The following is a 17713-nucleotide window of genomic DNA, read 5'->3' on the forward strand; positions in this document are numbered from 1 at the left end:
TGGGGTTGGAAGAACTGGAGTGAAGGGAGGGAAAGGAGACAAGGTAATCATGTGACAATGCCGAGGCGACGTCACTCATGTGTCTACTTCCTGTTTCCATTGATGTAGTGGGACTGATTTTGTTCTTACTAAAAATGTTTCTGTTCCTCTTTCCAAATAGGGAAGTTTTGGAGCACATGGTGACAAAGGACAGGTTTGTATACTTCATTCTGTGAATGTATGAGTTTTTTTCACCCTAACTCATTCTATGTCACATAAAAACCACAATACTGACACAATAGGTTGTTCCTAGATGACAGCAGACACAACAGCACATACTGTACAGTGTTGAGTTCCTGTTACATTATAAAATCCTAATATAACTGTTTTAATTAGGTAGAAGTATTGAGAAGTCAATTATTTGATTAGGTAGAAGTATTGAGAATTAATTGATTTGATTAGGTAGAAGTATTGAGAATTGAATGATTTAATTAGGTAGAGGTATTGAGAGTTAAATTATTTGATTCGGTAGAAGTATTGAGAATTAAATGATTTTATTAGGTAGAAGTATTGAGATAATTGAGTTTAAATCGTGGCTTTCTGCACTCAGTGACTGAACAGTGTCCCCCCTCTCTCTGTCTCCCTCCTTCCCCTCATCCCTGAATGGCAGCAAGGGGAGAGAGGTACCATCGGCCCTGATGGCATTGTTGGACGAAATGGACCCCCCGGCATCCCAGGCTCCAGAGGAGAGCCAGGTCCAGGCGGTGACCTGGGCGTCAAAGGTGGCTCTGGACCTAAAGGAGTGCCAGGTGCCCCTGTGCGTATCAGGAGCTAACTCCAGTCTGCCTGGAGGAAGGGTCTCCCCCTTATTTTACATTGACCCATATCTAGCAATAACTTTTACTGACTGATTGATTGATCGATTGTTTAGTTGCTTGGTTGATTGATTGCCTGCTTTTTGACCTCAGGGCCCTGGGCTGACAGATGAGCAGGTATTGCAGCTGTGTAAAGGAGTGGTGACAGCCCAGATCTCCCAGTATGCAGCTTCCATCCGGGCCAAGTGTTCCCAAGGCTGCCCCATCAACAACCGCACACTCATTGGGCCGCCCGGAACCAGGGGACCAACTGGAGACTCAGGCAAACCCGTGAGTCACACAGCCCCCAAACCAACCCCTATCTACTAAGGAAAGCCTTTATTCCAAATGATGATAAGTTCTGTTGACCTCTCTCTCTCTCAGGGTAAAGCGGGCAAAGCTGGAGTCAAAGGAGGCAGGGGCATCCAAGGGGACACAGGAGTGGATGGTCAGAAGGGGGCAGAGGGGGAAAGAGGTATGTACTCCAATTGTCTTAGTTCAACCAAACTTGATAACTGGTAAACAAAACTCCTGATCACAAAGGCTCATTTCAAGTGAAAATTAGTGGAGCACATTTGTAGTGTTAGCTTCAGAGTTCACTCACAGGCTCTCTGTTTTACTCCACAGGTACAAAAGGTCTGAAAGGAAAGGGGGGTGAGCCCGGTAAAGGTCTGCCAGGACACGATGGGCATCAAGGCCTCAGAGGTAGGACACTGTTTCCACTGGTGTGAAACTCTCAGGTCTACCTCAAAATTGCTTGTCTTAGAATTGTTGGAAAGTATCTGTAACTCACTTCCAGATTCACTTCAAAAGGGATTGTGTGGTTCTTATTCAACATTTATGTTAGCAGGAAGTCTTCTTTTTCAAGAGAACTGTTAAGACGCGACCTCCAATTGTTTTATTTTTTTCACAGGGCTGCCAGGCCACCCAGCCGAGCCAAAAACCGGTATGGCAGGTCCTAGAGGGCCCCGTGGTTTCACAGGCGCTTTAGGCCAGCCTGGCATGGCGGGAAACGCAGGAGTGCCCGGCTTCTGTGAGGCACGGGACTGCAGCATTCACGCGCCTGTGATGCGCAAGGAGCAGGGCCTAGTGAAGGGACCCCGCGATCTAAGCCCCAAGATCTAACCCCAACAAGGAGCTTCAGGAAGGGGTGAAGGAATGGTCCACGATGAGGGGTCATGTTGGACGGTCGCTCCATGGCAACGTTGGGGTTAATTCCATTCACATCTCAGCCATACCAGGAATTGAAGTTGACATTGAGTTTTGAACTGGGAAATTACCAATGTGTACAACGTTGATCTTTTTGAATTTCATAGCTAATTCAATTCCTGTAATGACTGGTATTGAAATGGAATTCATCCGAGCATTTTTCAATGAGGCTCACCAGTGTTGGAAGGGTTTGGTGGGACACGCTGGACTCTGCACAGGGAGATGAAGGCTCCCAATGAACTCTAATGTTTAGGCATAATTGATCACTTTTTTTCTAGGCCAAAACAATCCTTATGAATTTTTTATGCTAAAACTAAAAATTTAATTGTCTTCCTCCAAGCAAACCATAAGTAAAGGGGCTTGAGAAACTGGCTAAAAGAAATTGGCAGAAAATTAAACTTGCAGGTGTCTCTGGCTACCAGTCAGGTTTTGTTTTTGATATGATCAACAATGCTGCGCATACATTGAAAATAAAAAGTTATGTAAATAATTTTGTAAAGTATCGCAAGTACATGTACTGTGTGTTCTGAAATATCACTGTTTTAGATAAATTCTGTCTTACTTTTCTTAAGATGAGTCCTCACTTTTTTGTCGCCACAGTTTGAGTGTCTTTCTGAGAATGTGGTCTCTTTCAGTCATCTCATGTTATTCGGGTTAATCGAAAGAACTTTTTTACCATTTACAGATGTTCACAGACAAGATAACATTGATCAATATAAAATAAAATAAAAACGTACTATTTGATATTATTTCATACTAAAAATAATACATTGACATTTGTTATACAGTATGTATTGTATCTGGAATTTATAGAGTTAGATAATCTGCCAATGATTTGTAGGACAGCACAAAATGTCTGTCGATTAAATGAATTGGCTATATTCATTGGATGGAGGTTTTGATTTATTAAATAGATTTATGTCATTATTTATTTTGCATGAATAATAACTTTCACATGAACAGGATGTTCAACTCCTATCACCTCTTAACTGATATTTTTGTCATTGTCAATCTTCATTGAGAATCATCCCAACACATTACAAGGCGGAAACATAGCCCTGTAAACTCAACTATATTACACGTGTTCTTAACATTTGTACTTTTGTGTACATATGTTGGAAATCAGAACCCTGATAGAAAAGCGTCACAATGTTTGTAAACATTTTTTTTTTAATGCATCACCACCACATCACAGGACAGATTAGAAAATGAGCAGAACATGAACATGGGTGATAGTCTCATCAAAAGCATGCAAAACATTATGGTGTACAACTATGCTACGAAAGTACACATACATGACATCAACGGACAAGAAAATAAACTATTGAGTCACTTGTTTAACGCTGCTCGTGTTCAAAAGGGCTCCTCTTAATGTGTGTAAAATGATGGTTGTCAGTTAATATAAAAGTAATTGGTTGTATGGACTGGGGGCAGGTAATAAGTATTATTAATACCAAGTGTTAAACACTATTTTACAGTACATCTCTCTGAAATATACCTGGTGAAATCTATCCACTTCATTGAGTCACTTGTCTCTAAGCTTATTGTCTGATCTAGGGGTCAGTAGGTGTAGCTATATTTGTACCAATACAAAATGGTCCAAGGCAAAGTGGATATTATTTTAAAAACGGACACTACTTAAAATATATATTCTTAAAATCTTGCAAAATAAATTCCTTAATTTGATGGGACATAAAAACACATACAATTTGACATTGGTCCCAAGGCATATTGAAGTACTGCCGTTTTGTGCCAAAAAATTGTCCATTGGAGATGATTGGCTTGTAATGGAGCATTTCACAGCTTGTTTTTCTAGCTAATTGTACATTCATACTTTGGTAATTTGTGCTTTTTAGAATTAATAGGTAATAAATAGCTTCATAAATATATGTAATAAATAACACTGTCTACATGGCACAACATGTTGAGGCAGTGGTCAGCAGCAACACATTTCCTGTTTAATTTTGTGTTCAGTCAAAAAAACACTATGGCTTTCTTTCTTCCTCTCTTAGGTGAAACTACATGATGTTAACTTCACCCATCCTACATGTAAACTTAGTTAGCAGAGTATTGAAACAAAAGGTAAAAAAGTGCTTAGAAGACAGCAATGAGACTAAAACATGCAATTAGAGTCTGGAGATTGGTGGCGGAAGCCATATTCTTCCTTCAAAAAGCAATAAAGGTCCTGAGTAGATAGATGTCTATAATATTATTGGCTCAACTTTGATGTTAGTTTGTGTAGTGTGTCCCAACCACTACAAATGCACAGCTGTTCTTCATTGGCAGGATAAAGGATGTCATCTGGGTTCTTTGGGGACCAACAATCTAGGACCAACAATGGGAGAAGCCCCTCAGACCACATCTACAGTACAAATTGTATGATCATAGAGACCGAAAGAATCAGGAATGCCCCAAGTCCTAAAATATAAACAGAAGAAGACAGTTGTTAAATAATAAGTTATTTTGTGTATTTCAAAATCAAAACTTATTTTGATACGAATAGAGCTCTGATAATATGCAGTTATCTATACTGTAATACGCTACGGATTCTAAACTGCAGGAGGATCTCCTCCTACAATTGTGGGCCAATTTTCTTCATTTTAAGCTCAAAAGATGTGCGTTGTTGTCCCACATGATATTGTCCACTTTATATTGTGCTGTGTTTTGTATTTTTGTTTATAATCCCGGTTTTTGTGTTTGGAACTACTTGAGTCTGGTCTCGAGGCCAGTTTGCATCAGCAGTAAAATAATCCTGCAGCAACAGGAAATGTGAATTATTATGTGGATTATAATTAATGGATATTTTTGTAAGGGATGATAAATTCTTCGTTAGGGCAAATCAAGTCTAGAAATTACAACATTTAGAAAACTTTTAAAACCTTGAATACACAAGTTTTCATTTCCTGCTGTGCAGGTGAATTCTCAGCAACAAATGAGTGATCTGTCTCGGTCTTGACTCGGTGTTAGATACATTTTTAATTGGTCTTGATTCTGTCTCCGGACAGTGAGGACTAATCATTTCTTGAATTGCACCAGCGGAGTGAAAAACTTATAATTATCAGCTCCGTTTCGCCAGGCCAAATATCCACACTCATTTCATGACACATTAATATCTTATTGCCTATTGAAACCAGGGCTTCCTACTTTACTCATAACATTACTGTCCTTTACTTTCTCAGAAAATTATCCTCAAATATTTTCGCGCTCGTCAGAATTGATTCGCTGGTAGGGAAGAGTACTATTACTATTACTATTATTAGTAAGGGGAAACTGGGGGAAATTCGTGATAATTTGCAGAGTGGCTCTCTATTTGCCGTCAGCATGATTTTTTAAATTCTTACCATTCTGAATGTCTAAAGAATACATATCTGACATATCAACACAGCAATACTGGACAATTTGAACTCTTATTATGGTGGAGATTTGACACAATTAATGGTCTTGAACTGGTCTCGCATTTTTCAGGTCTTGACTTGGTTTCGGACCCCTAACCCCCCTCCTGGTCTCGGTCTTGACTTGATCTAGCCCCACCTCTGGTCTTGGTCTTGACTCGGACTCAAATTGCTCCGGTCTTGGTTTTGAATTGGTCTCGCTTTAGGTGGTATCAAACACAACACTGGTTTCGAATGGCACGGTTACTATTGCATCATGTCGATGCCATTATGACGTCATTTTGCTGCCAAGGCAAAGCCTAGGCCTATACACGCGCGGGTCCAGCTACTCAGTGGGTATAACAATAAGAGGCCACTAAGAGTACGCCCAAGAGAAGATGACAGTGATGAGGAAGTGAGTCATAAGGTGCGTACAGTGCATCAGGCTGCCACCTCGGCCGTGTCCAAACAGAGTGTCTCACGGCTACGGACTGGACATTCCAAATTTACATGGCAATTATGCGTCACAATATTAACGCAACATGCAGACAGCAATCTGCGGTATCCAAGGTACAGTAAGTATCCTATCAACTGCAAGTGCGCTGCTGCGCTTATAGTCTATGGAAGGCCCGTGCGTAAAATCTTCAACAGCATAATCTCATGACCAGTTGTCCTGTTTTCCCCAATTCTTAAACCAAGCCTCAAATCCTTTGAAATAATGAGGTCAAACAAAGCAAGGCACAAAATGATGCATCACAAAATTCATTTTCTATTGTAGGCTACTGTTTTAACAGATAAGGATAACATGGTTTAGGCCTAACGAAACATGTGCCCGCGACACAAGTAGCCGAGCTGACTTTTGTATCGGTCCAGAGAGCAAGTGCCTACAAAAAAACACAGTAGCCCCCAACAAGTTTTTTAAATGCGCCTGAGTTGATAGCCTATACAGTGTGTTCGGAAAATATTCACGCCCCTTGAATTTTCCATATTTAGTTATGTTACAAGCCTTATTCTAAAATCATTTAAATATATATATATTTTTCAACAATCTTCACACAATACCCCATAATGACAAAGCGAAAACATTTTTTTTTTAAATTTTAGCAAATTTATTACAAATAAAAAACAGAAATACCTTATTTACATAAGTATTCAGACCCTATTCAGACCCTATGAGACTTGAAATTGAGCTCAGGTGCATCCTGTTTCCATTGATCATCCTTAAGATGTTTCTACAACTTGATTGGAGTCCACCTGTAGTAAATTCAATTGATTGGACATGATTTGGAAAGGCACACAGCTGTCTATTTAAGGTCCCACAGTCGACAGTGCATGTCAGAGAAAAAAACAAGCGATGAGGTTGAAGGAATCTTTGAAGGAATTCCGTAGAGCTCTGAGAATTGTGTCAAGGCATAGATCTGAGGAAGGGTACCAAAAAAATGTTTGCAGCATTGAAGGTCCCCAAGAACACAGTGGCCTCCATCATTCTTAAACGGAAGACGTTTGGAACCGGCAAGACTCTTCCTAGAGCTGGTTGCCCGGCCAAACTGAGCAATTGAGGGAGAAGGCTCTTGGTCAGGGAGGTGACCAAGAACCCGATGGTCACTCTGACAGAGTTCCTCTGTGGAGATGGGAGAACCTTCCAGAAGGACAACCGTCTCTGTAGCACTCCACCAATAAGGTCTTTGTGGTAGAGTGGCCAGACAGAAGCCACTCCTCAGTAAAAGGCACATGACAGCCTGCTTGGAGTTTGCCAAAAGGCACCTAAAGACTCTCAGACCTTGAGAAACAAGATTCTCTGGTCCGATGAAACCAAGATTGAACTCTTTGGCCTGAATGCCAAGCATCAAGTCTTGTGGAAACCTGGCACCATCCCTACGGTGAAGCATGGTGGTGGCAGCATCATGCTGTGAGTATGCTTTCAGCACAGGGACTGGGAGTGTCAGGCCCTGATCTGTTTCACCTGTCCTTGTGCTTGTCTCCACCCCTCTCCAGTTGTCGCCCATCTTCCCTATAATCCCCTGAGTCCGCCTGCCGTCCTGTACCTTTGCCTTACCCTGGATTTTCGACCCCTGCCTGCCTTGACCTGTCTTTGCCTGCCCCTGTTGCCACAATAAACATTCTTACTTCGACAGTCTGTATCTGGGTCTTACCTTGATTCCTGATAGGGAGACTAGTCAGGATCAAGGGAAAGATGAACGGAGCAAAGTACTGCGAGATCCTTGATGAAAACCTGCTCCAGAGATCTCAGGACCTCAGACGGGGGCGAAGGTTCACCTTCAAACAGGACAATGACCCAAAGCACACAGCCAAGACAATGCAGGAGTGGCTTCAGGACAAGTCTCTGAATGTCCTTGAGTGGCCCAGCCAGACCAGGAACTTGAACCCGATCGAACATCTCTGGAGAGACCTGTAAATAGCTGTGCAGCAAAGCTCCCCATACAACCTGACAGAGCTTGAGAGGATCTGCAGAGAAGAATGGGAGAAACTCCCCAAATACAGGTGTGCCAAGTTTGTAGCGTTATACCCAAAAAGAGTCGATGCTGTAATCGCTGCCAAAGGTGCTTCAACAAAGTACTGAGTAAAGGGTTTGAATACTTATGTAAATGTTATATTTCCATTTTTTATATATAAATTAGCAAACATTTCTAACCTGTTTTTGCTTCGTCATTATGGGGTATTTATTGTGTGTAGATTGATGAGGGGGATTTTTATATTTATATTTTAATAAGGCAGTAACTTAACAGAATGTGGAAAAAGTCAAGGGATCTGAATACTTTCCGAAGGCATTGTACATAGGCTATTTGCTTTGTAGGAGGGGGGGAATTAAATCAAAATATTACTTTGCGGGGCCTCCCGGGTGGCGCAGTGGTCTAGGGCCAGAGTCTCTGGGTTCGCGCCCAGGCGACCGGGAGGTCCGTGGGGCGACGCACAATTGGCATAGCGTCGTCCGGGTTAGGGAGTGTTTGGCCGGTAGGGATATCCTTGTCTCATCGCGCTCCAGCGACTCCTGTGGCGGGCCGGGCGCAGTGTGCGCTAACCAGGGGGGGCAGGTACACGGTGTTTCCTCCGACACATTGGTGCGGCTGGCTTCCGGGTTGGAGGCGCGCTGTGTTAAGAAGCAGTGCGGCTTGGTTGGGTTGTGCTTCGGAGGACGCATGGCTTTCGACCTTCGTCTCTCCCGAGCCCGTACGGGAGTTGTAGCGATGAGACAAGATAGTAATTACTAGCGATTGGATACCACGAAAATTGGGGAGAAAATGGGATAAAAAAAAATATATATATATATATATATATTACTTTGCAATGATTTACCGCTAGTAATGTATATTTTGATAACAGTGCCACTTATTTGTGCAATCAAAATGTAATCCATTATTTTTTTAAACATACTTTACCATAGAATTGCTTGTTTGCAGTGTTAGTGGTTGTCATAGAGACAGTTGGTCTGGTTATCACTAATGGAGCAAAAAGAGCAATATGATGACAACAACGCTTTATATGAATATCAATAGTTTGTTGTGTTATACACCAATAACATCAGGAGCAACCATACCTGAGAAGTGTAGTCTGGTCTCTTCATATACCCCATCCTGTGAAAGAGAAAGAAACAGGTTGACACTTGGCAGGCAGTAACAGAGGAGAGGAAGGTGAATTGTATAAGTTGACCTACTTTGGTGGTGCAACCAGTAGTTAATATGACATCGGGACATTCACGGAGGATGACTTTGCCAGAGAACACGTGCTTGCATGGAAACCTGCATTCACCTTTGCCATTTTTGTAGTAGGCAATGGGCTGCAGTAAGAAAATAATCTTTCACGTCATGTCTCAATTGTTGTTTTTTTGTTGTATTTTAATAGGATCCCCATTAGCTGTTGCAAAAGCAGCAGCTACTCTTCCTGGGGTCCACACAAAACATGAAACATAATACAGAATGACATAATACAGAACATCATTAGACAAGAACAGCTCAAGGCCAGAACTACATACATTTTTAAAAAGGCACATGTAGCCTACATATCAATGCATACACATAAACTATCTAGGTCAATTGACATGGCTCCTAACCCTCTGCATACTGTTGATGATGATACCATCAATGGTGATATGTAAATAATAGTGCTAATAAAAATGTTTGACTTTACAATGTATCTACTTGTCATGACCACATAGATAATAGATTACCTTTTTGCCAGTGGTCCAGCTCTGATCACAATGGGGATCCATTGCTCCAAATGGTGCTTCAAGTGTGTTTGTACCCTCTTGACATGTGTAGGCAATGTTCTTCTCCACTACAAGGGCTGCGGACAATAAGACTGAAAAAGCGAATAAATAAAAGGATTTGAATGGGATTGGGAATCCACCAGTGGAGGCTGGTGGGAGGAGCTATAGGACAGGCTCATTGGAATGGCTGGAATGGAATTTTACATTTACATTTACATTTTAAGTCATTTAGCAGACGCTCTTATCCAGAGCGACTTACAAGTACATACATTCATACTTTTTTGTACTGGAGAATTAATGGAACAGAGTCAAACGTGTGGTTTCCATGTTTGATACCATTCCATTCCAGCCATTACAATGAGCCTGTCCTCCTATAGCACATCCAACCAGCCTCCACTGGAATCCACCTAGCACTAAGAAAGGATGATGTCGACCTAAATCCACACTGTATTATGCTACATCCTAGGCAGCTGTTTTTGCTCTTAGTATATTTGAGAGATGATTGGTTGGTGGATTAAGCCGACTAAATCAATGCCTATGCGTCTGGAGTTTCTCGCAATCTTTCTGTATTGGCTAATGAAGGCCAAGTTTGACGCCTTGGTCCACTAGACTATTCGCGCATTTGGGCGGAAGTGTCTGGAAATGAGATTAGATACATCACCATGCAAACTGCATATACTAAATTAGGTATGACTAGGCTGCTGTTGATATCCCCATTCAGCATGCGTGAACTATTTTCATGATGCATCTCACATGTGAGATGTAACCTAATCTGTCACAGCCCAATTACCCGAACGACCACACTGTCACACACTAAGAAAATAGGGTTCCTCAAGGGTTTTTTGGATTGGGTGATGTTTGTACCATGTTTTGTGCTGCTGCCATGTTGTGTTGCTACCATGCTGAGTCATTATGGTTCTAGACAGAACCATTTTTAAATGTAATTTAACTAGGCAAGTCAGTTAAAAACAAATTCTTATTTACAATGACGGCCTACAGCCATTCCAGAGTTAGCACCCCTGATATAAACCAATTAACACAACAATAAAACCTATGGAAATTTAACAATTTAAAATGGCTAACCAGAAAAAAACCTGTATTGTTCTTCAGAAGGTTATTTTTAGATTGAGAAAGGTTTTATAGAAAGGTTCACAAAGGTTCTATAAAGAACCGTTAAAATAAATTCTATACAGCACCAAAAAGGGTTGTAGCGATAGTGGAAAACCTTTTGAGGCCATTGTCACAGCTGTGACTTTAAGCATATTTAATATAACAAGTGATTTCATTGGCTAACTGACTAGTCATGTGATTATAGCTTCACGTGTTTAAACCCCACCTATTTTTTGTGTTTCTTGGCAGCTGTCCACAGGAAGTGAATGTTGTCTGGAGGCATGGTGGAGATAAGTGGGCAGAAAGTTTATGGTTTTGTTTGGCTAATGAAGTTTGAGCTTCAACCGAGAACTGGAGAAAATGGACGCCTGCCTCCTGGGCTGCACCCCTCACGAGACCCTTTTGTTTTCTTTGGTTTGTTGGTGTTTCTTCAGATTTTTTTTATAAACTATCCTGGTTTAAAAGTGAAACGTAAGAGGAAACGTTTGGAAACTGAAACTTGATAACTGACAAGTTGAAACCTTTTTTTAATAGTTATTTATAGAACAAGGGCAGCAGGCAACCTAGTGGTTAAGAGCATTGGGACACTAACTGAAAAGGTCACTGGTTTGAATCCCAGAGCAGACTAGGTGAAAAATCTGCTGATGTGCCCTTGAGAAAGGCACTTAACCCCAATTGCTCCCGGGTCAGCGTCAATAATGGCTGATCCCTGGCCGTGACCCCACTCTCTGAGGGTGTCTCAGGGGGAGTTGGGATATGCAAAAAATACATTTCCATTTCACACCTTGCACAGGTTACCCATTTGTACATGAAGTTAAACAGAATGTACAAGAGGATATGTTGGCAGCGGGGCAGTTTTTTAATTGCTCGGGAGGATACTTCTGAAGTAAGGAGTGGGCTGTTCTCTGTGGGGAGCTCAAACTTTATCATAGAGTCCTAACAATACAGAAAATCTAGAGACGGCAGAGACGCCATGATGACATCGCACTACCTGCATGCCCTTGGACATGCTGACCTGACCACCACCTCCGCTGACCATCTAGCTATGAGCTTCCAGATCCTCATGCCCATCTGCTGGAGGCGTCAAGAAACACTCAGACTTCATCTAGCTGATCTAGCTACTGTTATAGCCTATATTTCTTTAAAAAGTACTTGTTTATTTTGTTTAACAAGCACTTAGAGATTTTGTCTATAATGAAAAGCACTATAAAAGTTTAATAAATGTATTAAATAAAAAAACGATTTGACCTTTTTAATGGTTCTTTGTAGGACCTTCCAAAAAGGGTTTTATATGTAACAGCATATCTTTCGTTCATCTCCTTGCCCTACCTGGGCTAGAACCAGGGACCCTCTGCACACATAGACAAGAGCCACCCTCGAAGCATCGTTACCCATCGCTCCACAAGGGCTCAGAGCGAGTGACGTCACCGATTGAAACGCTATTAGCGCGCACCCCGGTTACATATATAGCACCAAAAAGGATTCCGCTATCATAACAAGCCAAATAATCCTTACTTTGCACTATATATAACCATTTGTTTTTAGTGTGCACTCAACCCCACGTTTCGAAGACTAATGGAATTCACGGGGATTCCTAGCTCATGGTTATGGGATTCCCTAATTTTGCTTTACCAGACATGTGTGCGATTGCGCAGCCAGCGTGGTTATTCACAGGCGATGGAAAATGAATGTAAACTTTCAGTAAGCAAAAGGACTATGTATATTTAGGCTTATATATATATATATATATTTGTTATTTTCGAATTAAGGCCTTCTCATCTACCGAAATAAATCTAAGTAATGCCAAGCAGACAGACACATCGCATGTGTGAGTGAGCGTAAAATGCATCTGATGCCTAGCCAGAGACGGATGAGAAACGAGACACCCCACTCGCTGTTTTTTCTGGTTCAATTGAAGTCAATTAACTAAGTCGACCAGGCCGAGCTGGTATCGCCTATGGGATAGCCACCCCGTTAAGCAGACAGTAACTGACCTTTAATTTTTCAATTGTAAATGACCTGAATTAATTATCTTAATGTATCCACCATCTTTGGCCCATCTACTAATAAACTGCAAAATAAAGTATTGAGTTAACATTCAGAAATAACATCCAGTGACAACGGTAAATTCCCGTGTCCTTCATTTTAACGATGTGTATGAAAACATATGTATAAAAAAGAGCCTACCGAAACACACCAGGATAATGCCTCGTATCGCCATGATATGCTCAAAAAATACAATTCCTGTGGAATCTCACGCGCACCTGAGACCTCACACCCAGAATATGTAATTCAATGAGATCACATTCACACCTCATACAGGACCCTGGCTGTCCCGTCTTAATTTCGTACTGAAGCGGAAGTGCCCATCTACACCCACTGTGACGAAACACTGTACGGGAATCCCCTTAGTTTCACTTCCATTTTAGCTTATTATATAAAATGATTCACTTCTTTTCTGGATCATCATCTTCATTGCTGTAGTTCTACAAATATGTTTTTTCAACTCGTCTGCATTCTAGGTATGTTGTCATTTCTTTTAAACAATGAATTTGATATCAGTCTAACTGGACAGGCTCACCTGAAATGATGATTTACCTTGTGTTTTTCTATAGCTGCCTACTTGCAAGGTGGGCTTACACAGGATAGGCCTACACAAGAGGTGAAGTCAGTTTGTGGAGAGGATTCAATTCTGAAATGTAAAGCAATACGTAAGCCTGGGGTCCAGTACCGGGCAGTGAGGTGGTACAAGGTAAGCTTTCTATTATTATAATAGCACAAACGTTGTGTTTTGAACCATGCAATATATGTAAAAAATATACAGCACTGGTCCTAGACCAGCAACTTGTCTCAGAGCATTTTGTATTATTCTGTACGTAAATCCATGAAACTCCATTTAGTGTGATATGTTACGTTTGTTACGGTTACATAAGACAGATGGTTACTTAAGGCAAAAACTAAAGGAGGAGGACTGGTCGGAGTGGATAGGTGGGCATACGATGCAAATATTTAGCAAATCAAAGGTTGCGAGTTTGAATCTCATCAGGGACAACTTCAGCATTTTAGCAACTTTTTAACTACTTAGCATGTTAGCTAACCCTTCCCCTAACCTTAACCATTTTAGCTAACCCTTCACCTAACCTTAATATTTGTAGCTAACCTTTCCCCTAACCCTTTAACCTAACTCCTAAACTTAACCCTAACCTTAACCCCTGAGCCCTAGCCTAGTTAACATTAGCTAGAGTAGCTAGAATTCGTAACATATCATACGTTTTGCAAATTCGTAATATATTATAGGAATTGTAATTTGTAACATATCATACAAAATGGGTGATGGACATCCACAAATTAATACATACCATACAAAATGTAACATATGATACATGTCATACAGATTTACGTAAAGAATAATATGAAATTCTCTAAGATCAGGTTAAGACCAGCTGTTAGGGGCATAAATTAACCTCACACCCTCTTCTCCCAGCTGGGTGAGGAGCCCTATAATAAGGAGTCTGGTCTATTGATGAAGAGGCTATCACCTAACAGCACCACCCAATGGTACGTCGGTCTGGAGCGTGAAGTGGAACTTTTGGCTGACGATTCTTTCGATATCTTCCTGCCCAATGTAACGGCTGTTGATAGTGGGAGGTACAAGTGTCTCCTGGCAGCACCTGTAGGAGAGCAGAACCAGGAGGGGCAGGTTCACCTCAGAGTGACAGGTGAGTGTGTTCTACTCTCATTGTGTGCTTGTTTTGGTATGTAAGCAAACTGTATACTGCATGTGAGTGTTTTTAAATTGGAGCCAGAGAGAGTTAATCTTTTAAAACATTTCCAGTGATGCTCAAGGATTTGTGGATACTTGTTTTCCAGGTTGCCTTGAGTCCACATACCAATCAGAAGAAATGGATACCATTCTAGTTCTTTCCATTGTGGGGATTGTTGCGGCATTGCTGATATTCACCATCAGCTATGTGAGTTACTACACTGTCAGCTGTTCCTCTGACTTATTTGTTTTTTTAAACAGATGAAAGAAACTAACATTTTATGGTGATGGTTTCCATGTATTTCATTTTCCTTATTTACTTAATAATGCTAATCTTTACCATAGGTCATCCTAAGGAATATGTTATTGCAAAGGAGTAAGAAGTATCCACAAGAACCACTTCTAGATGGACCCCTTGAGAAGAAAGATTTAATGTTGATCTACACTCTGGGGCCAAACTGGTCGGGACAGGCTTCCATAAAACATGTCTGTGTGTGAGACCCTGTTCAGCTAGTTTGGGCTCATTGTATACTTGAATGTGAAGAGGAAACACAGAGAAAGACTATAGTCCATTTGAAGCTGAGCAAGGAGCCTAAGAGTCATGTCTACTTTCCAGAGAGTTCACCTCTAAAGCAGCGGGAGGCAGACAAACCTCTGGACGATCCTGTAGAACTAAGTTGTGTAGGCATGACTGCAGCATTCAAGAGCCTGTGATGCGCAAGGAGCAGGGCCTGGTGAAGGGACCCCACGATCTAAGCCCCAAGATCAAACCCCAACAAAGAGCTTCAAGAAAGGGAGAATAAATAATTAATGATAAGGGGTGTGGGGTTCTGAGAATATGAAATATACTTATTCATGTCACTGAGGGAGAGAGGGTAATGTATAACGTTTACATTATATCAGGGATCCTATGGTTATCTGTAGGAGGAAGGTATATAGTGTGTGCAATTAAGCTTGGAATGTGCTGAGTGCAGGGAAGCGATCACATATGGCAGGCATTGATAAGGTGAGAGAGCCATGGATTAGTGATGAAGGGGGTCGAGGTCAGGTCAGGTCACATTAAGGGAGAAAGAAAAGTTTATGGCCATATTACTTAGTTTCCTGCCTAGCAGTAAAGATACAATCAGATGGGTAGGAGGAGACTCAGCCAAAGAGAGAGGGTTAAATATCAGTGCTTGTGTGAAAATCTTTTTGTCTAATGCAGCTGTATTGATCCTCTGGGAAGAATAAACTTGGTAAAGCTTTCATTGTGCTGTTGAGTTTTTACTCTGAAAATTAGAACCTAATAGGGGTCATTCTGCAGGGTCTTTCCATGGCAATGTTGGTGTTAATTCCATTTACATTTCAGTCAACCCAGTCAATTGAAGTTTCAGTAATTGGAAGTTGATATTGATTTTGAACTGGAAAATTATCAATGTGTACTGCATTGAATTTCATGCCTAATTAAAATCCTGTATTGACTGGTATTGAAATGGAATTGATCTGAGCACTGTTCAATGGGGCTCACCCGTGTTGGAAGGATTTGGTGGGACATGCTGGACTCTGCAGAGAGATGAAACCAACCAAGACTGCATTCCATCTGAGCCAAGCAAAGCTCTCAATTAACTCTAATGTTCAGGCATTATCGATAACTTTTAGTTATTTTGTGAGGTCAAAACAGTATATACTTTTTTATGCAGAACCAAAAAATATTTTTTTCATCCAAGCAATACGAAAGTGGGCTTTGGTGAATATTGGCAAAAAGTAACTGACAGAAAATAAACTTTGTATAAATCTTTATCCGGTTTTTGAATATGATCAGCAATTCTGTGTATACGTTGAAAATAAAGAAATAAAGAATAATTGTAATGTACTGTATCTGACGTACATGTGCTATGGTTCTTAGATAAATGTTATTTAACTTTTTCTTAAGACGAGTCTTCACTTTCTTAGTCACCACAGTAGTGATGTTTCTCTTAGAAAAATTGATTGTTACAAAGAATATTTCATGTTATTAAGATAAATTATTTACCCTACCATTTTACAGAGGCTTACAAACTAGATACATAACTATTTCTCTGCATAGTATACTGTTTGAGGTGCTAAATGGCTGGCAACAAATCTCTACCTATTTCACACAACACATTGTTATATTTTATACTAGCTATATACTGAACCTTGACATGAGTCATTTCCATCACCTGTCAATGTTGTAATGTGCACATTTTAAAAGGGATGATCCCAATTATCCTCAAGGGCTGACACAAAGTGTTAGCTGAAATATTATATTTTTGGATAGCTGTTTTAATTGTTAAATCCATAAATACCTCTTCACTAATCTTTTGAGTGACAACAATTCTGTGAAGTCTCTGTCATTGTCATCGACAATCACATTACCCAAAACACATTACAAGGTAACAACATCACACAGCATAAAATGGAAGCTAGGTTACATGTGATCTAAACAACATTGAAAATGAAAATCCTTTACAAACATTCAATTCCATGTAGCTTAAAAAATGTAACACTATAGAATAACTAAATATTTGTTTTTTATTGCATCACCATATCACAGGACAGATTTGATATAAGGAGTGCATGGATTCGGGTCATATACAATAACAGTGACCTTTTTTCATGACAACTGTGTGATCATAGCACTCAACACATTATTGCACAATAATAATAAGCTTAACAGAATTAAAGAGTGCAAATGCAAAGCATCTGACCTAAAAAAAACATTTGCTTATTTGCGGCTCATGTAATACTAGTGTGTATCAAATGACGTCTGTCGGTTAATAAAAATAAGAGGAATTAGAAAAACTGATATTTGGTAAGTCTCCATGAAATGTACAAAGTAATATCAACCTATTCAGTTAGTCATGTGTCTCTAAGCTTATTGTCTGATAGGGATAAGTGTAGCTTGTAACTTCAAAAAGAAAAGTATTTCCGTACCAATAATAAATTGCAGAGTAGATAGTGGACAGTATAAAAATGTTAAATGTTTTTTTAATCCTTGCTAATTTTGACACAGGTTAAGTGAGTACCTTCCTTATACCACAACAGCATTAGGATTTCAGACCAGTAACTCCCCAATTGCCAGCTCATTTCATCACTTCCAAGTCCAAGATGAACCGATTAACCTTGAGAGCTTTCTGTTACTGCTCTGCATCTCTAACATCTATAGTGCCTTCTGAAAGTATTCATACCCCTTCATTTATTC

General features: G+C 40.4%; 1 protein-coding gene across 1 annotated transcript; it reads left to right on the plus strand.

Moving 5' to 3' along the window:
- The first annotated feature begins 13194 nt into the window (after positions 1-13194).
- Positions 13195-16304, plus strand: LOC120031170 (CD83 antigen-like). Its single transcript, XM_038976776.1, has 5 exons — positions 13195-13270; positions 13364-13500; positions 14233-14467; positions 14619-14719; positions 14857-16304. The coding sequence occupies exons 1-5, from the start codon at positions 13243-13245 to the stop codon at positions 15007-15009; spliced, it is 654 nt and encodes a 217-aa protein (XP_038832704.1). The 5' UTR covers positions 13195-13242; the 3' UTR covers positions 15010-16304.
- The last annotated feature ends 1409 nt before the right edge of the window (positions 16305-17713 follow it).

This window comes from Salvelinus namaycush, chromosome 37, assembly GCF_016432855.1.
Source record: "Salvelinus namaycush isolate Seneca chromosome 37, SaNama_1.0, whole genome shotgun sequence".
Classification (NCBI taxonomy): domain Eukaryota; kingdom Metazoa; phylum Chordata; class Actinopteri; order Salmoniformes; family Salmonidae; genus Salvelinus; species Salvelinus namaycush.